The 26213-nt window shown below is 35.1% G+C and overlaps 3 protein-coding genes, 2 long non-coding RNA genes and 1 pseudogene across 5 annotated transcripts; 2 read left to right on the top strand and 4 right to left on the bottom strand.

Annotated features, from left to right (window-relative positions):
- Window positions 1–1402: 1402 nt before the first annotated feature.
- Window positions 1403–2633, bottom strand: LOC122302797. The gene is made up of 2 exons (XR_006240521.1): window positions 2537–2633; window positions 1403–1926 (listed from the first exon to the last, which is right to left on the bottom strand). It is a non-coding gene; the product is annotated as an uncharacterized LOC122302797 (long non-coding RNA).
- A 1718-nt stretch (window positions 2634–4351) lies between these two features.
- Window positions 4352–7082, bottom strand: LOC122302409 (annotated as a pseudogene).
- On the bottom strand, window positions 7043–8319 carry LOC122302791 (allene oxide cyclase, chloroplastic-like). Its single transcript, XM_043114212.1, has 3 exons — window positions 7983–8319; window positions 7762–7883; window positions 7043–7608 (listed from the first exon to the last, which is right to left on the bottom strand). Exons 1-3 carry the CDS (start codon window positions 8233–8235, stop codon window positions 7159–7161), a joined length of 825 nt encoding a protein of 274 aa, XP_042970146.1. The 5' UTR covers window positions 8236–8319; the 3' UTR covers window positions 7043–7158.
- A 1542-nt stretch (window positions 8320–9861) lies between these two features.
- Window positions 9862–10560, bottom strand: LOC122302798. The gene is made up of 2 exons (XR_006240522.1): window positions 10385–10560; window positions 9862–10214 (listed from the first exon to the last, which is right to left on the bottom strand). It is a non-coding gene; the product is annotated as an uncharacterized LOC122302798 (long non-coding RNA).
- Window positions 10561–17520: 6960 nt separating this feature from the next.
- On the top strand, window positions 17521–19041 carry LOC122302786 (protein rough sheath 2 homolog). Its single transcript, XM_043114208.1, has one exon. The coding sequence runs from the start codon at window positions 17788–17790 to the stop codon at window positions 18919–18921; it is 1134 nt and encodes a 377-aa protein (XP_042970142.1). The 5' UTR covers window positions 17521–17787; the 3' UTR covers window positions 18922–19041.
- Window positions 19042–22093: 3052 nt separating this feature from the next.
- LOC122302796 (small polypeptide DEVIL 3) lies at window positions 22094–22327 on the top strand. Its single transcript, XM_043114217.1, has one exon. The coding sequence runs from the start codon at window positions 22108–22110 to the stop codon at window positions 22225–22227; it is 120 nt and encodes a 39-aa protein (XP_042970151.1). The 5' UTR covers window positions 22094–22107; the 3' UTR covers window positions 22228–22327.
- Window positions 22328–26213: the final 3886 nt, after the last annotated feature.

Below are 26213 nucleotides of genomic sequence, written 5' to 3'. Positions count from 1 at the left end.
TAATGTACGTGTTTGGAATATTGAATAACCAACTCCATTGTATTCCTCGTACGCGTCGCACACTTTTATTTGAGTATATTTGACACGTACGTCCATTTTAAAACGTTCGGAACAAAATTCAATATTTTACTTGCTTATCAATTGTTCATTCAATTTCGATAAGCCAATTTAAATACAATGTTTGCGAAAACCATTTACTTGACTCATGATCTCATTGCTAAGAAAATTATGAAGTAAGATCCTCTTAGAATTTCTTTTTTATTTTATATATTCACCAAAATTTAGAACTGATAAATATCAGTTTGTAGATATTCCTTCATAAAATATTGGCTGTGAATGAATTTCGTCTAATTTTAAGAAATCTGGATCCAATATTGATAATTTAAGGGTGTTAGCCAGTCGGTACAAATTGGGAAAATCAACCGGACTGATCCATTTAGACCGGATCAAATTCTTGACCAGTCGATCTTGGTCCCAAAAATTCATGTAAACCGAAGCCATTCGGTCCTGTCTCAGAGTTTATAAATTTTAGACCAGATAAAATTAGACTGAACTCTTATATATATTTAAAAATATTTTTAATTATTTAATATATTATTTTTATATAGTAATTATATAAGTTAATAATATAATTTTCATCTAATTTATTACCATTGACTATATAAAATACTTTTTAATGAGTTAGTTATATAATCTATATTAACAATTCACTTAATTTTAATTTAGTAATTTAAATAAAATTATTTATTTATTTATTTTAAAAATTAAAAAAAAATAATTAGATTGGACCGATAGCTACTATGGATGTTCGGTTCAGGAAAAAAGATAGACCAAGATTTTATGTCCATTACCTCCCCGACCAAACCAATTTACACCTATAATTGGGATTAAGATCAATGTCACTTTTTGGAAAGAAAATTTATATTGTAAAGCACACTCAATAGAGTACTTACATAACATAATTTGATTTAAAATATAACATTTAAAAAAATTAAGAAATGATACTTACAGTTTTAAAGTGAGCAAGTCTCATGTATTCTTTTTGAAAAAAAAAAAAGTAAATACGAGAGACTTACATGAAAAAAATTATTTTTTAATAGTAGATCATACTTAAAAAAAAAAAACGCAAGACTTACGTATCCTAAGACTATATGTAACATTACTCATAGATAAAAGCATATGATGTACTAGACTTATTTTAAAAAGAGAAATACTTTTTGCAGTCGGCTGTAAAAAAAAATTAATACGGGACCTACATGAAAAAAAAAATTATTTTTATAACTTTTTATAATTCATGTAGGTCTCCCTGAATATAAAAAAAAATTTTTATAATTTTTTTTATTCATTCCGTACAGCCGACTGCACGCCAACTGCATCTGGCGACTGTGTGTAGCAAAGCCCATATTAAAACTGCTTCTCAAGACCCATTAAATCATCACTGTTTTACAAACTGCTCAATGGCCAAAGTGAAGTTAAAATTACAAGTTAGCACCTGGGTTTTTACAAGAATTTGAGAACTTAATATTATCTACATCAACTACATAGTCCAATACAAAACCAAAACTCCAATATAATTTCTGGAACTACTAATACTCTAGGAATTACTTAGATGCAAACAGGTAACATACAACTACAAATGCACCAACTCCTTCATGCGGCCCACCATCAAAACCTTGTATTGAGGAGAGTGCTTGGTGATGCAGCTCAAGATGTATGTTATGCAGTCTATCACACATGCCCTCTTTCGACCCCTGCATTCAGAGCATAAATCTCACCGTTTGCCAGCCAGAGATCCAACAATTGTCCCAAACAGCATGGAGGACCCAAATCCAGCAATAAAAAGCTGTTCAATCTCCCCTTTCCCAAAACCATACTGACTATAAAGATAGTAGACATAAAGACCCTGCAACCAATCCCCAGCTATTGCTGCATAAATAGCAACCATTAGACAAATGATTGCAGCTATCGATGGTTAACTTTAGTAAAAAAAGCTTTTGTCCTTCCCACCTACAACCTCAATAAATATTTATAATTATTGGTAAGAAAAAAATTATCATTCGTATTGGTTTCAACTATTATGAAGGTACACTTGTGAGGTTTACCATTTCAGATGTGAGATGCATGCTTACCAGTTAATTGCCAGCAAAGGGCACCTGTATGAATTAGGTAGGACATTCCCCTAAGATTGCTTACTCTTCAACTATACTTAGCTGTATATTTTTTTGATGTTATCATTTATTGTTAAGTCGTACTAGTTGACTGTAATATATGGAGCTTGGGAACTTCAGCCCTGTACTTTGATTTGCCTTAGCGATTTTAAAAATAACAAATATTAACCGAAAAAGTAAAACTAATTTAGAATATGACTACGAAAGTAGAAATTGAAGTAATGATATTATATGCCCATTTTTTTCCAGGAGTATAAGGTCTTTAAATTGTTAATAACTTCATGTTTCTTGTTGGTGGATGGAAATGATTATAAAAATAGCCACTATTTAGACGGAAATTAGATAAGAAGTTGTTAAAGCAATATTACCAATTCAATGGATCATAAAAAATTGATACATTGGAGTGCAGAGTGCCTGATGTAAACCAAAAGAATTATAGTTAGATAATCAAAACTGGAATATATCCACTGAATGCAGAACGCAACATGGTCTCAAAACCAACTATAACCCGTGACATTATCGATCACAACTGAGAAAATGGATGATGTAAAGCAATACTTGCCTTGCGCAAAAGGACGCGGTTTTCACACTAATGTAAATCCAACTTGAGGTTCAGCTGTCACGTGCCCAAATTAGGCTCGTCCAATTTATTTATACGTAGGTTCGTCGGTGTCGGTGGTTCTTGACACCCAATCGCTGTTTAGGTTAGAGATTCGAATGGGAAATGAAAGGAGGCTTCGTGGGAGAATAGAAGACTTCATGGGGATGGGGCTTTGTGGGGATGGAGAAGATGAAGACCAAAATGAACTTCGCTCTGTGGGAATAGAGAAGACGAGATACGGCTTGGGATGCAGAAGACGAGATATGAAATCGTGGGGTGGAGAAGACGAAGACCAAAATGAAAATGGATTTCGAATTGAAACACATCAGGGGAAATGCAGGGGCAAAATAGAAACGTTTCTATTTTGCCACTTAGGAGGCGATGCCGCGGGGTTTCCCACCCCGGTTGCAAATAGCATTTTTGTTTAACAATATATATAATATTACTTAATTTAAGAATATAACAACTCTTTAAACATTGAAGAAGCAAATTAACGCGGATTTGCTAACTTCCACAAGAGTATGTGTGACGTTAAGAAAGTTACATTCAAGGAAAAATACAATATGCAAATAATTCATTGCCAGTCAATGTCATTGTCATCAACAACGACGTTCATAAGAATAATTCTAATACTCCTTAACGAGTGAAATTAGCGACGGTGGCTAGGACTCACAAACCTTAGCCGCAGGGCTCGGCTTAGCAGCTGGGATCAGCTCCACGTGCTTCCCAACGTACAGGCTCTTCGGGGCCTCGGGCAAGTCTTCAATGCCCCTTAATATAAAAACAGAAATGATTTGTGCAGTCGGGAAATGCAGTCGACGTGCAGTCGGCTGTAAAAAAAAAATTAATACGGGACCTACATGAAAAAAAAAAATTATTTTTATAACTTTTTATAATTCATGTAGGTTCCCCTGAATATAAAACAATTTTTTTATAATTTTTTTTTATTCATTCCGTACAGCCGACTGCACGCCGACTGCATTTCCCGACTGTATGTAGCAAAGCCCATATAAAAAATGTAGAGAAGCTTGAAGGGGAAAGATTTGGCGCAGCTTCATCTGCCCGTATACGGATATAATTAGTCCGGTTCGATTTAATTTTAGATAAAATTTATAATTAAATCGATATGTATTAATTTTATATTTTTTAAAATTAATTATATACTAATTATTCTTCTAAACCGATAATTCAGTTTTACTAATTTTCGATCTAGTTTTACTAATTTTAATATACTATATTATATATTTTAATACATAATATAATATATTATAGTATATAATATTACAATGATAATATATTGTAGTATATTATAATATATATTATAATCGTATTATAGAATATAATGATATATTATAATATATAATAAAATGATATATTATGTTGTATTATAATATATAGTAATATAGTATTAGTATAACTATTGATATAATAAATAAAATGATATAAAATTTTTAAATTTAATATTATATTAATTATTAATTTATCATATAATACAAAACTATTTTATATATAATTATATATTATATATAAATATTATATACAATATAAAAAATTAAAATATATATAAATTAGTCTCATTTTAGAATAATAAAAATCAAAACGGATCGATTTTGACTAATTTTAAGAAAAATAAAATCGGTACCAAACCAAACCAAATTTAGAACCGGACCGATCCTACCAATTTGATCCGGTCCGGTTTAATTTACCGGTTTATCAAAATTTTTTTTTACACCGCTATCCGTACAGCTCCTCAAAGATACCGGAACCAACCGTCACGGCCAAACACGAGTCCTCGTAGGTCGAATACGGTCCCTGCACCGATATGTGACCGTAGTCCCCGAAATAAAAGCTGAATATTGCCTCGTACCGGTCACCTTTCTTTTCGGGTTTGTTTTCGATCAGAATGCACATGCCCGCTGTTATTCCCAACCGCTTCTGTAGGTCTCCCGCATATATCTGCAAACCAGAAAAGACAAGAGAGAATATTATAGAAATATTGCTTTTAAAAAGGAAGAAGGCAAGTAGATGAGGAAGAACATGCTTTGTTGCTAAACAGAACCATATCCCCGAGAGAATTGACGGATTTCTGGGTCAAACAGAGGTAGGCGGGGCTCCCACGATCACGTTCATTGATCTCGTACACCTACAGTTCCTGAACTTTGGCTGCAAAAAACAAGCAAAAGGGTCACCAGAGGAACTTGCGAGAAACGCACGACATAAGAAAGGAAAACGTGTAAAATATATACTGGTTCTTGCGTAGCTTGAGCAGGTCAAATTATTATTTGTTTAAAAAGCTTAAATTAATAAAACTAAGTAAATTTTATTATATTTTAATACATCACAATTCTAACACATGAAATATTTAATTAAATTAAATTAATTATAAAGTCGAGATTTGAATTCAAGATTTTTATAATGATACTAAGTGAAATTATTATTCGTTACAAAATTTTAAATTGATAAAAAAATATAAATATTATTATATATTTTATATATGAGTAAAATGATACACACTATACTCTTATCTTATTTTCATCTCATTAAATAAGATGTGACATATTCATCACCTTTAAATAATTATTTATTATATATATTTTTTATTATTTAATAATAATAAATATGTAATATCTTATTTAAAAAATAAAAATATGATGTATATCAACATATCATTACTCTTTATATTTTATCAATCAGTCCATTGAAGAAACTTTCTTCTTTTCTGTGAAGTAATGGACAATTAGTGGAGGAAAAAGATGGCGGAGAATGAAATTAAGGTAGTGGTATAGAATCATAGATAGCGCCCAGCAGCCTTTTATGGATTGGAAGCGTGGTGGATTTGGGCACGTGGGTCTCGTGGTGTACGAATGGACGGTGCTATCTGCATGCCACTACAGGTAGGATCGTGTTATGGCATAACGCGGCCGTATGGGAACATTCAGAAGCTGTAGCTAATATATTAAGGAAAATTCTAAAAATAATATCCATGTGCATTGTGCTGTACATGTAAATATCCTCGTGTTCAAGACCACGTGCTTTGTGCAACATATGTAATTGTCCACGTGTTTGACAAAAAAAAAAAGAAGGTAAGAAGTCAAACCTATGGCTGGTAATTATATTTTCTAGTTTCTTAACAGACACTTTATTATCAAATTCTAGTTTTTTAAGGAGTAATATATTTGTAATAAATATTGTAAAATGTATTTTGTGTTGTTTATCCCACATCAAAGTTTTTAGTTCAAACAAAAATTTTATGGGATATTGGTAATAATCAATTCTGAACCTGCGCTTTGTTTATTAACAAAGACATTAAGCTGAAACTTAAGTCCGGATTGGTTACATAAAGATAAAAATCTCATCTCATCTCGTCTCAATTGATCATTATAATTTTTTAAATTTTTATATAAAATATAATAAACAATTTAACTTTTTTAAATCTCAATACATAATTAATATTAAAAAATTATATTATAATAATATTTTATTCATTACTATTTAAAACATCTCATCTGTGTAACTAAATGGGATCTTATATTCAATTGAGATTAATTTAGTTTAGTCTCGTTTTAAATTGAGTCTAATATCTAAATACCTAATTCTCAAATATAAATTTATCTCAATTTAAAATATATTTATATTAGAATTTACAATTTTATTCAACTCAATACCTCTTTATACATGAGACTCATAATCTTTTTTAACTTTCCATAAATACATATAAATACATCTTAAATTCTTAATATTTAAATACATCTAAACTGATTTTAAGTAAATCTCATAAAATTCATTCCACCATCTTAAATTACTACTAATAATAAAGAATTCAACTAATCTCATTTCCATTCGAACGTCTAAGGTTAATGCAAGCTTGAATTTTGAGTTTCCTTCTCGTATTGCACCTCAGCATGGTGATGAGAGCGTACATTGACACGAGCGAAGGTGGGGGGATGTGGGGATATTATTTTTTTAAAAATAGTTATCGTTATTATATAATATTTTTAAAAAAATTGACGTGATGTTATCGTTATTATAAAATTATTTATTTTATAAATTTATAAAATATATCTAACAAACTATATAAAGTTTGCGTTGGCAACACTTCACTTTATTTGTTAACTTTCTAAAATTTGAGATTTTCACTCTCAACGTACCATCTGTAGTCAGTTTGACAGAGAAGGCAATGGACGATACTCGTTTAGACAATGATCCGTATCACATGGCACACGACATTAATCTCTTTGAAAAACAAAGAAATATCAGAAAAGAATCTTCAAAATAGCAAAAGCACAGGGTAATATTGAGTCAAACCGATCCATAATCTGAAGCAAACATCAAAGACGCGCTCATCCAACTCAATTACATCAATTTTAAGAAGAGCAAAACAGCAAATACTCAAGCATTTTGTTTGTCAACGCTGGAAACGAGCTTTGGTTGTGCAAAATATTTGGAGAGCAAGACATGTAAAATAGGTTTCCAGTGAGAAGCATAGTAAAGAATGGGGTCGATGGTTCGGTTGGGCTCCACAGGCTTCCCGAGTAGCTCGACGGGCAAATCCTTGATCCCCCTCAAGTAAAATGTGTAGAAGATTTTGAAGGGATACACAATTTGCTCCAGCTTCACCTGGCCGTACACCCCCTCGAAGATCCCAGAGCCGCCCACCACGGAGAGGTACGTGTCCTCGTAGGTCAAATACTGCCCCCGCACCGCCATGTGACCGTATTCTCCGAAGTTAAAGCTATATGTCGCCTCGAACCGGTCACCTTTCTTCTCCGGTTTGTTTTCGATCAAAACACATAGTCCCTGTGTGATTCCCAATTGTTTTTTCAGGTCTCCCGTGAACAGCTGCTTTAAAATGAATTTTTGATAGGCAAATGTGTTAAAATAAATATGCAAAGTTTATATACAGAAAGATGTGATTAAACTAAAGGAAGTGTCTTTCCCAAATAGAAAAAAATAAAATAAAATAAAATAAAAAGAGTTTTTTCTGAAAAATACTTTGTTGGTGAAGGGAACGAGATCGCCAAGGGAATTGACGGGCTTTTGGCTCAGTCGGAGAACGGCAGGGCTTCCACGATCAAGATCGTTGATCTCGTACACGTGCAGTTCTTGAACTTTGGCTGCAAAAGTAGACATAAAAAGCAAAACGGTCACCGTAAGAACCACCAAAAAGTTTAATTTTGAGGAAATGAAAAAAGCGGTGAGTGAGAAATGAATACCGGATATTGCAGATCCTGATGGATCGTCGTGGCTTTTGCAGGTGAATAATCTTTTGGATAGTAAAAAGTTTGGACTTTTCGGTGGGGTGGAGTAGATCTTGAAGCTTTGGGAGAGAGCTGGGTTCGTAAGCTTCAACTGTAGTGTTTTAACAGTAGGTGAAGCAGTGGGTAGTGATCCTATGCTGGGTAATTTTTTGAAGGTAGAGATGGTTCTCGGAGCAGAGGTTAGAGAAGCCATTGATGAGCTTTGCATTTGGTTCGCTGGGAAGGAAATGTTTGTCAGAGAGAAAAGTTGAAGAAAAAGTGGGTTAGGGGTAGTGGAGCAGTGCTCATATAAATTATAGCGGGGCTTTAATCATGTGCTAAATTTTGGGTATATTTGGAATGGTCGTTGGACGGTGCAGACCAGAAGACCGCCGAAGCGCGTGTACTCTGTAATGGACGGAGGTGGTTGGAGCCGGATTAATTAATTAAATACAAGGAAAAATCTACACGTGATTGGTCAATACACTTTGATGAGTTTTACAGTACACGTGACCAAAACTAACACATTATTTAGTGTTAAAAAATCAACAATTTACACCTTTCTTCATGGTTTTTGTCTAATTTGTAACACACTGCCTATTTTTATCTTTTTTTCAACGGCTATGATTGAATGAAGCTTAGATATATAACCTTTTTACAAATTGGAGGATAAATTATAATTTTTTAAATCAGCCATAAATATCTCTTGGTGTGCTGAGGTTTATTTCAACTTTATTAAGCTTTGTCGTATTTGTTTGGGATAAAATCCCCTAGCCCATATGCATCCCACACCCAACCCAAACCATCATCATCAAGAAATAAATACAGATAAGAAAGGAATAAGAAAAAGTAAATATGGAAGAGAAATGAGAAAGATATAAAAAAGAAAAAAATGAAAAATGAGAAAAGTGAGTTAGAGGAAGAATGTTACTCATTATCTTATATTATATATTTTATATATTTTAAAATTATTTTTTTTATTTTTTTAATGTTAATTTAATTTTAATCTTATTAAACTAATTGATTTGTTTTATTTATTATCTATATACTATATATTTATTATAGAAAAAATAAAATATGTACAATATGTAATATGTGAGAATGATAAGTCGAATTATTTAAATAAAATATATAAGGGAGGAAAGTAAGTCAAATACACAAAAGGGAAGTAGGATAAAACTTACTTCCTCATTTATCACTGACAGGGAAACAACAAAAAAGGATTTGATATGGGAGGAAATTAGGGAACAATAGTTACGTAATTTTTACGAGAACATAGAGATTACCTTCAATTCACGACGGGAGCTCCATAGAGAGGATTTTCTCCAAAAAAGAGGTCATTGACTTCTATTGTATAGAGAGATATGAGAAACTATATAAGACGTAAAATACTCATATTATAATAAATTTACCATCTAAATAATCCATGGACATAAGCCTTGTACAGAATCACCTAAATTTGTATATCTCTATATCTATTCATATTTGTTATATTTATTTTTTATTTGCTGTTGTGGCTATACATACAAGCACAATACTACCGCTTCGGACCGTCATTGTGAGCTTTGAACCACGTTATCTAATCATGGACTATCTAGTAAGCTGGAAATGACTATTTTTTTTGTTTCGACTTGTTGTGTAATTTTTTGACATCAATTATGCTACTGGGTACTCTGCATTGGGTAACTTTTACAAAATTGGCTGACCTGGTTAGCATTAACCACGTCATATGATATTATTATTTCAAAAAAAAGAACACACCGATTTCAGAAAATCAAACCCATCCCAAAAATAAATTGTTGTTTTGAGAATGATTTTTTTGGATAGGCCTTGTTCTTTGATCTGTACAATACTGTTTGGGTAACTGTTTAGGAATGATTTTTTTTTTTTTTTTGAATCTATCTATGCAGAAGATCCAATCCCAGGCGACGAAAGCCCCAAATCATGCAGATCAAATTGTTGGCCACGATAACACTTCCATTCTCTTTCCATATTTTGAACAGTGGAAACAAAAAAACGGTTTTCTTCTTCTTCATGTTTCTTCTCCACTCGTCTGTTTTTTTTCCTTGTTTGAATATTCTTTGCTTTTTGTACCCTGTCTGGTTTTCAATTCAACTACCAATGGCTTTGTTGTCCCCGTGCCAATGTTGAACACATTACCCAATCGAGTTGCAAACTTATGCCCAGTGGATACTCGTTCAGAAAAAACTAAAAAGAAAAAAAAAATCATATATTCAAACTTACACACACATTAAAAAAAAAAAAAATCTGAGAAATAACACAACAAAATCACCCAAAATCACCGAATCTACTCTTTAGGGCATGCAACCACATATTGCTCTTTAGGGCATGAGAGAAGAAGATGAGAAGAATCAAACCTGTATTCAACCACGTGTAGTCAAGAAGATGAGAAGAAGACCGAGCCCTTCATGCTCTGTTCGTGGGTAGACGAACCTGTTGTTTAGGTTAAACACAAAATGCGCTGTTTCAAAATTTTCATGTGGAGGGATGGGCACGCGGGGTTTCCCACGCCGAGTACAAGTAGACTTTTTGTTTTGACATTAAAGATATTTGTTGTCTATCAGATATGATAAACTATACTTAAATAGAAATGATTTTAACTAAATATTATCGATATTAACCCTCCACTATTTTAGAAAATCTCAATTTCCCAATTCAATATAGGCAAACAAAATATATTGAAGTTTCGACTTTTGTCTGCGGCACACTCACAGTCTCACTACGGCATGGCAACTAATAATATGTTATTAGAAATTTAAAAGTTTGTCCGATCGCCACCGAAGTAAGGTTCATTAATATGTTACAATGGGCATGCACCCAAGTGGGTTTCCTTTTTCCTTTACATTATAATAACGCCAGTGGCTCAGCCTTTTGAGTCATGCTCATAATTGTGTCATTTTTGGACAGAGGCACAAATTTTCATCAAGCCCTTGCAATTGTTCAATATTTAGAATGATTACTGTCTTTTCAATGTTTTCATTAAAAAGACATAAAGTGGAGTGAATATAATAGTTTTCACTTGTTATGATTAAAGCTATGTATGTGTGTGTATATATATTATATGGTTTTATGTTTTAGAGCTTTCTTTTATTTTTTTGGGACGATGTTTCCGTTGTAAGCCACTCACTGAAAGCATGACGTTTATAGACGTTGCAGATTTTTCTAATTATTTTGACAATGAAAAAAGCCTAATTGGGTAAAACATTTTGGTATCACGCCACGTCATTTACTCCCCCCACTTCCATGATTTATGTCATTGTTGGCCCTTTAAATATGGGGGTAGACAATGAATATCAGATCGGGCCACTTCCTGGTAGCCCTTACAGCTCATTACTTAAGAGTGGTCCGATTTATGTCACTCATTGGACAACTTAGATCATGCTGTCGAAGGAGTGGCCATTTGGATGGTGTAGTCTGTAGATCGGGTCATGCGTGAGTGACTTTTGCAGGTGCAAGCGGCACACGAAAATAACTTTCATGGACCGCTCAGAAAAGGAGGAACACAGACCTTCGTGCGCCGCACAGTCGTTTTATCCGTGGCACACACCAGAGTGACCAGAGGTGTCGAAAAAGTTGGAGAAAGAATGGAGCAGATACGTCATTCACAAAATCTTATCTGGAACCTAAAGAAGACGACAGTGCAAAGCCCTTGTGCGTTGATTTGATTTCAGCTTTACTTTTTGTCATAGGCTCTTATTCTTTCTTAATCCAAGGCTTGATGCAACCAAATTTTCTGAAAAAGCTAAAATGATATCAAAACAGGTAAGTCCTTCCTTTCCGGTATTTCATGGATATATCTGACAAAACATTGTCAAATCCGACTAAAACTTAGAGAATAATTTCTCTGCAACATCTAAAGATCTTTCCGGGTGATCGGGGACAGACCGGAGGAAGAAAAAACATTCACGATCGCTAGGCAGTAGAGTCTAGAGAGGTAGAGAGGGGACTGTGTCTGTGAGGGAGGGCAGGGCTAAAATCTGAGTCTGTTGGTACGCATCAGTGCATGTATATAAGAGCCCCCTGCCCACACATCCGAGAATTGAGTTGTGTAAAATAACTTGAGTGATAGAAGTAGAGAGGAATAGATGATGGAATTGTTCCAGTTCTTGAACTGATATTTTTCCAATAATGTAAAACATCATACACGGATACCTCTTTATAGAGTATTAGTACAACAGAATAGCTATCTTCTAGATATTACAAAATTTAAATAACAAGAAGAAGATCATTACTAGATAAAACTAATCAACAGAATATCTTTTCAAAATTTAGAGAACAGCAGAAGATGGATCGGTTGTCCTCCTAATTCTCCTACAGTTGACAGCTACGGTTTGGTTTGTTATTGAGCTCCACAATTTCCTCTACACGCCCCCTCAATCTAAAGTGTAGTGTTCAAACATTCAGATTGGCCAATATGGTTTGAAACTTACGAGGAGACACCGGCTTTGTTAATGAATCAGCAAGTTGATCTTTACTTGATATAAATTGAACAATAAGCTGCTTTCTTTGAACCTGATCACGTACATAATGGAAATCAATCTCAATATGCTTTGTATGGGCATGAAATAGAGGATTGGCAGCCAAGTATGTGATTCCAATATTGTCACACCACAACACAGGTGGTGTTGGAATTTTAAGGCCAATTTCATATAAAACCGATTGCAGCCATTGTAGTTCTGAAGCTGTATTCGCAAGGGACTTATATTCAGCTTCGGTACTACTACGGGCAATTGTGAATTGTTGCTTGCACCTCCAGGAAATAAGATTGTTGCCCATAAAAATGTAATATGCACCTACCGACCGACGATCATCTCGATCAGCCGCCCAATCAGAATCTGAAAATGCTTGAACTGCAAAATTAGATGACTTGCTGAGGAAAAAACCCGTTGATATGGTATGTTTTAGATAACGCAAAATCCTTTTCACAGCCTGCCAATGTGGTTCCAACGGGTTATGCATAAATTTACTTACTTTGTGTACTGAAAAAGCAAGATCAGGTTTTGTGAAAGCTAAATATTGTAAGCTTCCAACAACTTGTCTATAGAGATGAGGATCTAAAAATTTAGCACCCTCAGTTATAGAAAGTTGACAGCTAGTTGACATGGGACTTGTGCACGGCTTGGCTTCTGCCATGTGAGTGCGTTTTAGAAGATCCGCCACATACTTACGTTGAGTTAAATACATACCTTCTCTTGAGCACAAAACTTCTACCCCCAATAAATAGCTAAGATCACCAAGTTCTTTAACTGCAAAGTCAAAGTTCGTGTATGATGTTTTACATTATTGGAAAAATATCAGTTCAAGAACTAGAACAATTCCATCATCCTCTGTTTCGTATTCCTCTCTACTTCTATCACTCAAGTTATTTTACAAGTTGTAGGCACGACCACGTACAGCCAAGTTGTCTTCAGACTCGCATACATTCAACATTAATAAATGGACAATTAATATCCTCGAGTAGGCTAACAAAAGGGCATGAGAAATATTTGATCTCAATGGTTAAGTGTAATATTTTATATTGATGCATAATACATAGAGAAAACACAAGCTAGGGGTGGGGTGGGTCCCCATTGCCTGTCCATCTGCCCTACCCTCAAGTCCGTCCTCGCCCGGAAGCTACAGGCTACAGTGCATCTACCCGCATGCCCACTCGGAATATCCCCCGTTTGGCCCACACACAACACATATATATTAGATAGATTTGTAGTAAAACAACACGGTGTGGTTTCATATAAGCAGGGTTACAAAACCCTTTGTATAAATATCACATTTTCTTTCTCTCCTCTCATTTCTCTCATTCCAATTGCCTCATTTCTCCCCTCATTTCCTTCATTGAGTCTGCTCTTCTCTTTTGACTTTTCTCCCTTGTTTGTCAGGCTTTCAAGCCTCAATGCTAGTGGCGATGACCCATTATTCTTAACTTCTCTTATTCTTCTCCTCATCCTCTAAGCTGGCAGAGATGAGAGTACTTCTCTTCATACCTTTGTTGTCGTCGCTCATGGGTAACAGCTAGCGGCTGCAACTATTGGTGATACAGTGAGTTTGCAAAGGGTCTTTCAATCTTCGAGTTTAATGACCCACAACCGCGACCATGGGCTATACAAACCTGCCCACATATCTACATGACCCATGATTGTAGTCGTGGGTCTGTTGTTCGATTTGTTAGATTTTTTTGATTTGTAAGTTTTTTTATTTGATTTGTAAGTTTATTTTTTGGTTTTTCAATGGATTTGTAAGGTCTGCGATTTTGTAATGCTTTGTGTAGTCTTTTTTGAAAGTTTTTGTAAGATTTATATTTTGTAACTGTGTAATGTAGTGTTGTACAAGGTGGTAGAAGGACTGTGGGTTAATCTACTCCCCAGTATTCGAACAGGGGCACCCACCCACAAGGGTAGTGTTGGGTTTCGGAGCCTAGATTGCCCCCCCGATCCATGAGGGGAGGGGAGGATAGGATTACCCCGTCTAGGAGTGCGAGTAACACCTCTAACACAACCTGATACATGGCTACTCTCTCTTAACATTTTTTTCCTGTAAGCTAAACATGTTTATATTCCCACCTCAAACCAAAACCTTAAAAAAGCCAAAAATTATAAGATCGGTTACCCCTGTAATTTGAGATTTTCGTTTGCACATAGCACAAAAAAGAAACAATTATACATAGAAGACGAGATGGGTGCTTTTAATTTTTATTATAGGTGTGGGAGGAATGGGTCTTGGGGCCTTCTAATGACCCAGAACCATGTTGGACGAGGAGCCCCCGGGGTATGGGCCTTGGTCAGGTTGAAAGCCCATCATGAACCCTATCCTTCTCAAAGCTGCATTTAGATTGGGGTCCCGATCGGGTCGTTCCGATCCAAGAAATGAGGTCAGGCCTAAGGCACGTTGCATTTATGACTAGCCCAGTCGTGAACAACCTAAGGTGCGTCGTATTTATTACATGACAGGATATACCTGCACGCAACCACAGTATGATAAGATATCACCAGATCAAGGATGAGACAGGTTAGACCCAGACACACCTAGGAGCCCCATGCTTCCCCTCACAGACAAAGTTTAGACCAAGTATAAATGTCCCAATCCCTTCGTGAAAAGGATTTTTTTAGATACTCTTTACATACACCCAAACCCTTAATTAACTTAAGTATCGGAGGAGTCACGAGCTCAATTCGTCTTACAAGTTTCAAGAGTGAGCCCATGTTATTGCCCAGGCTACAAAATACGTCGCTAACAATAAGGATTTGTGCACTCCAATTTATAATAAGAGAATTCATATAGGCTTGAAGATTTATCAAGTTTTAAAATCTTCTTAAATTATTGAGGGGATTCTTGGAATATGTTTCTTTGTACAAAAGCTAATCTCCTCATTTATCCAACTTATATTTCAGCAATCTTATTCCCATATATATGATCAATGTTGAACAAAATAAAACAAAATGAATGTTATTTTATAACATGAAATGCAAAATCAAGCGAACAATTAATTACTTTCTCGAACACATGAACAAGATTGAAATTTACAATTCTCAGATATGATCCGACCTCACAGGCAATGTCTCCACTCGAACAAGTGTAGGGTGCTTTGAACACGAACGATTCCACGCTCTAGAACCAGAGAAAGTACACTGGCTTTACCAAGTTTAGGTACTTGTTAAATTTGGAAAGCGTTTAATTTAATTTCTTTTCATCATTATAATTTTTTTAGATTTTTACATAAAATATAATAAATAATTTAATTTTTTAAAATTTTTAAATAATAATAATATTAAAAAATAATATTTTATTTAATGTTTACATTTATTTTAAAACTATCTTATCTTATCTTTTAAGACTAACCAGCTATTAAATGAGAACTGATAGCTATTATCACAATTATAAAAAATTATTAAATATAATTATAAATTATGCAAGTTTGCATTATATATGAAATACAATCGATTTAATTTTTTTTATATTTTATATTTATTTATTGTTTACTTACTAATTAATATTTATTTATAAATATCATTTGTCTGTTTCTCTTTAGATCGAGGAGAGTGGGTTTGCGTTTAGCTGTCTACAGCCCACTGTACGTGCACTGTCTAGTCATTTCCACCCTCCTTGTGGGCTACCTCTGACTCGCTCTGTCTCTGCCCAACCACACCTGCCACTCCCTCCCTCCCTCCCTCAGCCCCCACCCCTCTGTCACGTTACCCCGTAGCCTCTCTCAGTACTCTCCCGCACAATTAAGGAAAATAAATACATAAGCTATAAAGAGAATTTATAAATAAATGGAGTTATAAATTGAGATAATTCTAAAATTCTTTTTATTATAAATAAATAATACGTATTAATTATTTATAAATTGTTTAAAGACGTAACAATATATTATCTTTATGATTTTATCCACCCGTCAGAATGCACCATGCATGCACAATACCCTCCACATGCACTCGCACGTTTCTCTGATCACGCGGTTCGTATATATGCATTACGGACCCACCATAGCACGCTGCATATATGATAGCAACAACACTCCACCCAACACTAGCCAACTCTTTCAGACCGATATGATCATCAGTTTCCCATATGATCTGCATGACATTTCATAAATTCATGCTTATATTTATAATGCAGGGCTGCTATATATATAATACTGTTACTAACATCCAACATATATATTCCTCTCCAATCACCATTGCTAGATCTACATGAGTATTTTCAACCCAAAAAGCATTACACATGCAGACCAACATGGCATAAATATTCGATGGGATTTTGGCACACAACCTCAGCTTTAGCTAGCTCAATATGTGTTTATTTTTTCCTTTAGAGCATTCTTATCAGAATATGCAAATGCATAATTAAAGCCCTTTTTGAGATATTAGATATCAAAACCGTCTGCATCGAATTAGGCAAAAGTAAATTTTGTAACTTTTAACTACCATAATTAAAAAGAAATGATCGAATTTGATATATACTGTACAAAAGTTAAATCTTTATTTTATTAATTTATGTAACTCTCCCTCTCTCTTCTGTATTACACCTAAATCCAATACAGTATATCATTTTGTCTTGCACCCGTTTTAATTCATGAGCTAAAAAAATTAAATATTTTTTTAATTAAAATTAAATTTATTATAAAATTAAATAAATTAAAAATATATAAATTAAATATTTTTTAAGTTAATATTATTTTATTACTATATAATGAATAATTTAATATAAAGATTTGTTACGAATGAAATAATAAAAGTCATATTAATTTTATATTATTTTATTATTATATAATAAAAAATAACTATTTTAATATAAAAATTTATATGAATAAAATAATTAAAAATTAAATTTATCTTACATTTATCAAAATGATCCTTTTAACTTTAGGTAATCGATTTTGGATGCCCTTATATTTAATCTTAAAATTTAATAAAATGAAGGACAAACGGGCAAGATCATCCGTTCAACACGTATCCAAGTGGCATCTGCATGTGCAGAGATAAAGAGAGCTGTGAAGCGGCTTCTTGTTCTGTAGCCTCATCCTAGCGATCCTTTTCAAACTCTTTATACTTCAAACTTTTAAACCCTATGAGTTCCCAATTCCATTTCCTAAAATTCCAATCTCTGTATCTCTTACGGACTCTCTCTTACGGACATGGATAGAAAAGATACACGCGTGCATAAATGCCATTGCCATTGAAAACTGGCTGCAGGGATCGAGAGAGATAGAAGGGGGGGGACCAGTAGTGATCCCGGCCATCTCAAAAGCAGAAATGGTGTTGAAATGAAGGAGCGTCAGCGGTGGCAGCCAGAGGAAGACGCACTCCTCAGAGCCTACGTTAAGCAATATGGCCCCAAAGAGTGGAATCTCGTCTCCGTCCGCATGGGGCAGCCCCTCCATCGCGACCCCAAGTCCTGCCTCGAGCGCTGGAAGAACTACCTGAAGCCCGGCCTAAAAAAGGGCTCTCTCACCACGGAAGAACAGTCCCTCGTCGTATCCCTCCAGGCCAAGTACGGCAACAAGTGGAAGAAGATCGCCGCCGAGGTCCCTGGACGCACGCCAAAGCGCCTCGGCAAGTGGTGGGAGGTCTTCAAGGAAAAGCAGCTCAAACAACAGCAGCAGAACCAGAAGAAGAAGAACGGCAGTAACGCACCCGAATATGCCGACTGTACCGACGTGAATATTCCAGTTGTGGAATCTCCGGAGAAGGCCGCCCAGGGCCCGTACGATCACATCTTGGAGACTTTTGCTGAGAAGTACGTGCTGCAGCCCAAGCTCTGCACGTTCCAGTCCCTGAATGGCAGTATGGCTCCGGCGCTCCCATGTATTTCGGTGCCCGATACGGGTCCCATTCTGTCTCTCGGGTCGACTACATCTTCTTCGACGACGTCGACCATGCTTCCCTCGTGGATGAACATGATTCCTTCCGGTACGATGTCTTCTTCTACCACCTCGTCGACGCCGTCTCCATCGGTCCGTCTGTCCCTTTCTCCGACTAAACCACCTATGGACCCGGATTCAAATCCAATCCTCTTATCTCCGGATCGACAGATGACTACGCTAATCCAGTACTGCAAGGAGGTAGAGGAGGGGAGGCAGAGCTGGGTACAGCACAAGAAGGAGGCGAAATGGAGGCTGAGCAGGGTGGAGCAGCAGCTGGAGTCGGAGAAAGCAAGAAAAATGAGAGAAAAGATGGAGGAGATAGAGGCAAAGATAAGATCACTGAGAGAGGAAGAGATGGCGTTTGTGGGTAGGATTGAGAGGGAGTACAACGAAGAGGTGAGAGCATTGCAGAGAGATGCAGAAAGCAAGGAGGCAAAGTTGGTGGAGGCATGGCGTAGCAAGCATGTGAAGCTGACTAAGCTCGTGGAGCAGATTGGATTACTCAATAACACTGCCCCAAAGGGCAATCACTAATTATTCTTCCTTCCTGGCCCTTTGGACCACCATGTTTGTCACTGATTTTGCTTTAAACTTAGTAATGTACAACTCCTTTTGCTTTATAAATTATAATGCATGCTAATTTCTTTCGTATTACTTCTCATATATCTTTATTTTTGAGGCTTTACTTACGTCCCATTAAATCTATCAAAGTTTAGCACCATATATATCTTATAAAATGATTGTTATTTATAATATTTTTATCAACTAAATGACGGAGGAATACATATTATATCAGAAAACAATGAATTACCAGTAGAAAAATAAAAAATTCTCGATGGAGCAAGGAAAGGGTGCCTGAACCATCTTTCTTTGCGAAGGATGATGGTTGAAGACGGTCTCTCTGAAATGCTACAGACGCTATGTCATGCAACGTCCTTTTCGACAAAGACTATTCAATGGGACCTTTTTTCTTTTATTTCTATTTATTCCTTATTTTTTGGGTCTTCGGAGCGAGCATTAGGACGTGTGGTTCTCAAACTTGCCGACGCGCAATTCTGATCGCTTTACGTAAACTCGCTGCTGCTGGTCAAGGGCCCATATGGTTATTAGATGGGTTAAGAACAGATAAAGATGGTACGTGCATATTGGGCCGCCACAAGTCTCAGCCTGCTGTCTCGAGATTTTTTGGTTTTTGTAACTAACACCAGTATGACATTTGCTTCAAGACACGAAGACAAGTTTAACGGTTTTTGATGGGCTTGCTTTATCAGCCACTTCGACAAAACTCGATCCATTTTACGGCCTTGCATTTTATGAATAATTTCTTTTTGTTACTCTTAATTTGGTTGTGAATATGAATATGTGATATCTTCATGGGCTTGACCATCATCAGTAACCTGACCAGGCAGTCTTCTTCTGGTTGGAATATCAACTGGGCCTATCTTTCTCTTGTTTTCTGTGTGTTTTAGAATGAATGGACGATGTTATCTATTGAGCCGAAACGCCCAAGTTACGGTGGGCCTGAAGGCCATCATTAGTCATTACGGGTTTGGCAAACGCAAACATGGAAATATTCTTTGAGATCTATTACGTTAATATACCTCGTCAGCTCATGGCCTCTCTCTAGATGCATAGAATGGAGATCTTTCATTCTTTAAAATTAGTATATATGCATGTTTGAACCTTGTTTGAACCGGAAGCATGCATGCTTAATTATAATCCAGGTTAATTTATTAAGCTATAAGCTGCGTAATCAAGCCAACTTAATTCAATGTACCGAGCATGAGTTTAGAGGTCATGTCCGGACGGGACATACATAATCTTTGAATAAACCAAGACAAAGATATGCTAAAATTTAATTAATCAAGAAAATCATGGTTACTTACAGTTACGTGTATGTACGTAGTTCTTAGAAACATTGTTACTTACTAGGTTCATCGTGATAAATTGACTAAAATTCAATAACTCGAGAAAATCATGGTTACAGCTTACATGTATGTATAGTGCTTAATTAGAAACATGGGGCAGACAGGCGGCTCCCCTGAACAAGAACCCCCAGCAAAAATCTAGGTTGCTTCATATATAGAAGGCAGTGATCACCATATCCCTCACGAGATTATCACGTGTGTGCCTGTCTTCTTGGTGCCGTACATACAATTTGTCTTTTTCTGAGATTAAGAGAAAGAAGACCGGCAAGCAACGACTCTGAGTACTGAGAGTTGAGACAAAAATCTGGCCCCAGTTTTGACAATGGAGTCCTTTGGGATTAGTTAAATGGCCATTGTCCCCCTATAATTACACCTCTCTGATCCCTTGGTCTCAATATGTGGGATTTATTATTTATTTTTTGTTCACGAATGGCACTAAGTCCTACCTTAATGAAACTAATCTTTATCAATTATATATGATGGGCCACCGTCCGATAAGGTTAGGTTTTCCATCATCATGCTTCTTCAGGTTTAAAATTTATTTTCGACGGTACGTAGTAGCTGTCATGTCCACATTTTGCAATTAAGTTTGGGTAACTTTCCCTAGACCGGAATATGTTGAGAATATTTAGAGGTAGTTGACAAAGTTGGTCATTTTGTTATGTTATCATGCTTAGATAGATTAATGGAGAAGCAAAATTTACCACAGACACGGTAATCTGTCGCGATGTCCGATAAAGCATGTTAACATTTGGTGGGAATCGATAAATTTTTTATTATCTCTGTTATTAAAATGGTAATGGAAGCTGCTAAGCAAGTGAGTTGGGAGGAGCACGAGAGAGAGAGCGCGCATCTGGGATTATGCTTTATGGTTTGGATAAGAAAATGAATAATCACGTATGCATTGGTCTGCTGTGAAGGCGTACGTACAGATTCTACTGCAATCTTTTGAGCATAGAGCCTTCTAAGAAGGTTGTAATTTAGGAACATGGTTGGTCTGTCCCCGTGGGCGTGGTGATATCCAAAATAAGTGGAGAACTGAAGTACGGAGTCTGCCGCGGCTTACGGGATGTACGTTAATATATATGTATATATATGCTTAATTATTTAGTTAAAATAATGGAGTTATTACGGAAAACGGCACACGATTAGGTGCGTTGACTTAGGAATCATGCACTCGAGTTACATACATGCGACGATATAATATGCTTTATGATATGTATTTTGGAGACTCTGGTACGGGTGCAAAAATATTAATGGTTGCTTAATAATTACGGCACAATAACTTGTGGATATGAACACTTAATTTGCAGCATGCAGTCAAACGACATGCAAGGAAACATCCGAGTTTCTTCTCGAGATTACTCCTGTAGTTAAGTTTTTATAGCTTGGCCATGAAAAGACTTAATTTGCAGCGTTCAGTCAAACGACATGCAAGGAAACATCCGAGTTCTTCTCGAGATTACTCCTGTAGTTAAGTTTTTATAGCATGGCCATGAAAAGCTGGAGTAGTACTACGGTCTATCACTGCCAGTAATATTAGAATCGGGCTCTCTCTCTCTCTCTCTCTCATTAATATTTGAGTCTTTGACCACATTTGTTGCTGGTTGATGCCCATATAAATGTTGGTACAGAGGATGAGGAGTCACAGAAGGAGAGGCGTGGAATCCAACAATTGGGAGTTGGGTTTGGTGCACTTTCTTCGAAGCCTTGGACCACAACCTCTATTTATACCCAAACACTTCCCAGCTCCATCACAAACACTGCTGCAAGGAATATAAGCAGTGAAACAATGAGAGACTCCAAGAGAAAAGTATCTTGCAGAAAGCTTGGAGGGTATCTTAAAGAGCAGAAAGGAAGGCTATACATAATCAGGAGATGTGTAGTTATGCTTCTTTGTTGGCATGACTGAAAGCATGCAGCACTATGTTGAAGACTATTTGTGTCGACTTAGCCTATTTTTTTCCACTGATACCACAAGTCTGAGGTAAAGCGAACACCATTGCCGCCACTGCAGCCAACCTCTCTCTTTTTTCGCAGTATCTCTGTTTTTGGTGTTTGCTATGCGTCATTTGAAACTGTAAACGGCAGAGAGATCACAATTTGTTTTTCATGATCGTGATGACCATGCTTGATCTTGACATTTACATACATCAAGAGTTTCCCAGTTATCCTAGTATAATATATATGATTCTCATAACTGTGCCAGTTCTTCATTGTGGGGCTCCACCATGCATCAATTAGGTTCAACTCCAAACATCACGCACAACTCATATATATATAGCTAGGGTCACAAGTACTTGAATGATCTCACGTAGTAAAGAATTATATTGTTTGGCTTCAAACCGGCCGCTGAATCCTAATTTGATGGTTCGAGAGGCAGCATTCATTTTGGTAGCAGATCACACACTGCGCGCGCGCACACATATATAAAAGGTTACTTTGCCGCCCAATGTGTACCGCTTAAGTATACTTAATGGTTAATGAAGTGATTTTAAATATATTAATATATTTTTTTTTATTTTTAAAATATATTTGAATATATTAAAAAAAATTATGAAAAGAAAAAAAAAATTAAATAGAACGGTGCTACTTATACGGCAAATAGCCAGCTCCTATATATTTATACATTCCTCATTGCCAAGGAAATTTCAATGTTAAATATGAATAAGAAATCGTACGTACATAAATGAAAGAAAGATGAATAGAATGGTATCATGTCAAATGGCTACAGAATCGCTTAAAAGTCTATCCCTTCGTAACCACCCAAATGTGTCGAGAACAAAAAGAAAAAGCAGATATTCCCGGAACTTTTGCATGCGTTTCTGATAAAACACTCGTGTCCTTTGTGTAGGCTGTGTTTGTTGTGGTCATGTCAACTCTACGCCATGAAATTAATTTTTTAAAAGTATTTGGGTTCACATGGGTGGCCTCGGAGTGATTGGACTGCTTTAATTACACTTAAAAAAAAGAGCAGTTTTATCAGATTTTCTATCATTTTTTTCTAAATTTTAGCTTTCTATAATTTTCTTTTCAATCTTACTTGTTTAAAAAAAAAAAAAAAATCTCATTTCCTATCTTTTATATATTTTATTATAAGAATTTTTTATTTTATTTTATTATTACTATTTCTATATATTTAACTACTCCGCATAAAATATATTTAACTATTTCTCTCTCTCTATTTTTTTTTTTTTAAATCTGTTTTTCAGGGTGATTGTCTCTTCATGTCTTGTGTAGTTTGTCTACATTTATTTGGATATATAATAGATTTGATGATCTCTTTATTCAACATTTTAAAACTTTCCATAGCATTTATACTACATATTAACTCTTTAATTACTTTGATTTTCTTGACAAAATTACTTCGAAAGTGGGCCTCACTGACAATACAAAAAAAAAAAAAAAAGATTTTTGTAGTCAATTTATTACAATTAAAAAATTATTTACAACTAATTTTGAGTAAGAATCCGAATGTGATTCGTTCAGTTTGCCATTGATCCGAAAAAGGAGGTAAAGGTATAAGTGTGGAAGAAAGCACATTGACTGCAACATCCTCTCATATATATTGTCCGTTTTGTCCAATAATAAAAGAGCAAGTAGCGGTGAGAGGCCCCCACGAAGTTTTTTTTTTTCTTTTTGGTCAAAATGGCAGCTTTAGCTAGTCCTGTTCATCCGGATTTCAGACCTGTTATCCGAGTATACTCAGTCGAAAATCTAAATTCTAAATACGGGCCAAATTTTGACCCAGATACACCCGGGTTATGACCCGAGCCAAAATCTGGATGAATCCAGATTTCGAGCTCTATTTGGAATTTTTTTTTATTTTCAACAAAGGTTATATACTATTAATTTTTTTTTTCCAGAAATAGATGTTGTAAAGCAATTTAAAAAAAAAAAAAAAAATCTAAAGCCTATATTCTATTACATTTGAAAAACATGTTTTTTTTTTAATATAGAAAACTAATTTTCTTTTTAACTAAATGCATCTAAAAAATAGAAATTCAGTATTTATAATATAAAATGCATGTATCACATAATACAACCCACTTCATATTACATTATTTAGTACTTAATTACATTGCAAAATACAAAATTACAAGTCATTGTATTATCATCAGTTCAATAAGAAAGAGATTTTGCACTATGCCAGATCCAGATCTCCTTCACTGTTCCATTTGGATCTTCATAGTCAAAATATTGACTCACCTAATGAACATCATACGAAACTAAATTTCAGATTTCTCAACTTAACAAGAACTCCTCTTGCTAATAATTAAGCAAGTCATGAAAAGCCTGAAGAAAAATAGACTAAAATCTCAACATTACTTTTGTATAAAATGAAAAAATAAGCTCTAGTCGTTCTAGAAAATCTTGAGGTTCCATGCTTGTAAGAAAGTCGTATCTTATTGAAAAAAGAAAGACTTAAAAAGACTATAGTATAACACACTATACATGTCATTTATCTAAGCTGATTAACAACTGATAGTACTTTGACAATTGGAAAAAGCCACAAGTTACGGCCATCTAAAAACATGTCATTGAATATTCACCTTAAAAGTTGCTCTGTAGGGGCCGAATTACAAAATAGCAACGTATATATCATTTAATATACAATTGGGGTAGCTAGATCCATATCAAATATAGACAACTTTGGTAAGTTCAATAACATTTTCAGAGTACCAATAAAAATTATTTTCTAATGTTTTCTAGGTACACTAAAAGTAGAGTAAATTATGCATCAAACTATACACTTTACTGCCCTTGATTAACTGTTCGCTTCTCTTCATCATCGATGTCTTTTTATTAGCGCTCAGTGGCTTAGGACCTCATTAAACTCACTACATTATGATTCTTTACCTATGTCTCTCCATTTCTTTTTCAGCCTTCTGGCTTGGAGGCCTCTTAGCTGTGATGTCTACTTTATGTGTTAACGTATCTCTCTCCCACTTAAGACTTTCAAGATTAAGACAAATTTGATCCAAATAGTACTTCAATTTCTTCATCTATAGTGTGTATAAATATTATAATAATTATTTTAAAAAATAGAAAGAATCTATGTGTTGAGAAAAAATTAAAACATGGGATTTGTTATATAGCATGGAAAATGCTCCTTTGACTAATTCAACTTTGTCTCTCTTTTTTAAAAATTCAATAAAATATCCTAATTTAAACTATTTTAATACTATATATATAATCATCACAATTTTTCATTTCATCTCATTACCTAAGCATGCCGTAAATCATGTTTCTAACTTGCTTGATTTGAGGACTTACAGAGATTATAATTTAGGATTCAGATTGTATGAGGGATTGAGAAAACCTTTATGCTTCTTGTGCCTCACCTAATAACGTTTTGTGCTATTTATATAATCAATACTTTCTTATGATCGATTCAGGACCTTTTGGTCCAATAGAATTTTCGTTGTTGAAGTAACGTGGCCAACTCATGTGGTGGAGTAGTTCAAACCACGTAATCAACAGAAAAAACAGAGTACTGAAAAAAATCAAAGATGGAGACTTTGGCTACAACGTCCTCAATCAGATCTAAACCCATTATTCTAAATAATAATAACTCATTACCCACGGCTCTAACATTTTGCAGCTAACAGAATACTCTTCAAACATTCAAACAAATCTACATAAAAATACTCTTCAAACATTCAAGCATTCTCATATTTTAAAAAAAAAAAAAAAATCCAAAATCAACAAATAGAGAACACAACAGAGGGAAGAAATGAAACATAACCAAATGGAAATACGTTATAATCCCTGGATCTAAAAGCACTTCCACCTTTTGGTGAATCGCGCGATCAAAAGGAGATGATCGTGAGATGCGTGATCAGATTCAAGTTAGGGATAAAACAAAAGCGCTAGCGCTTGAAGGGATGAGAGAGA

The sequence above is a fragment of the Carya illinoinensis genome, chromosome 3, assembly GCF_018687715.1.
Source record: "Carya illinoinensis cultivar Pawnee chromosome 3, C.illinoinensisPawnee_v1, whole genome shotgun sequence".
NCBI lineage: Eukaryota > Viridiplantae > Streptophyta > Magnoliopsida > Fagales > Juglandaceae > Carya > Carya illinoinensis.
Note: the sequence above shows the minus strand (reverse complement) of the source record. Positions and strands in the feature narration are given on the sequence as shown.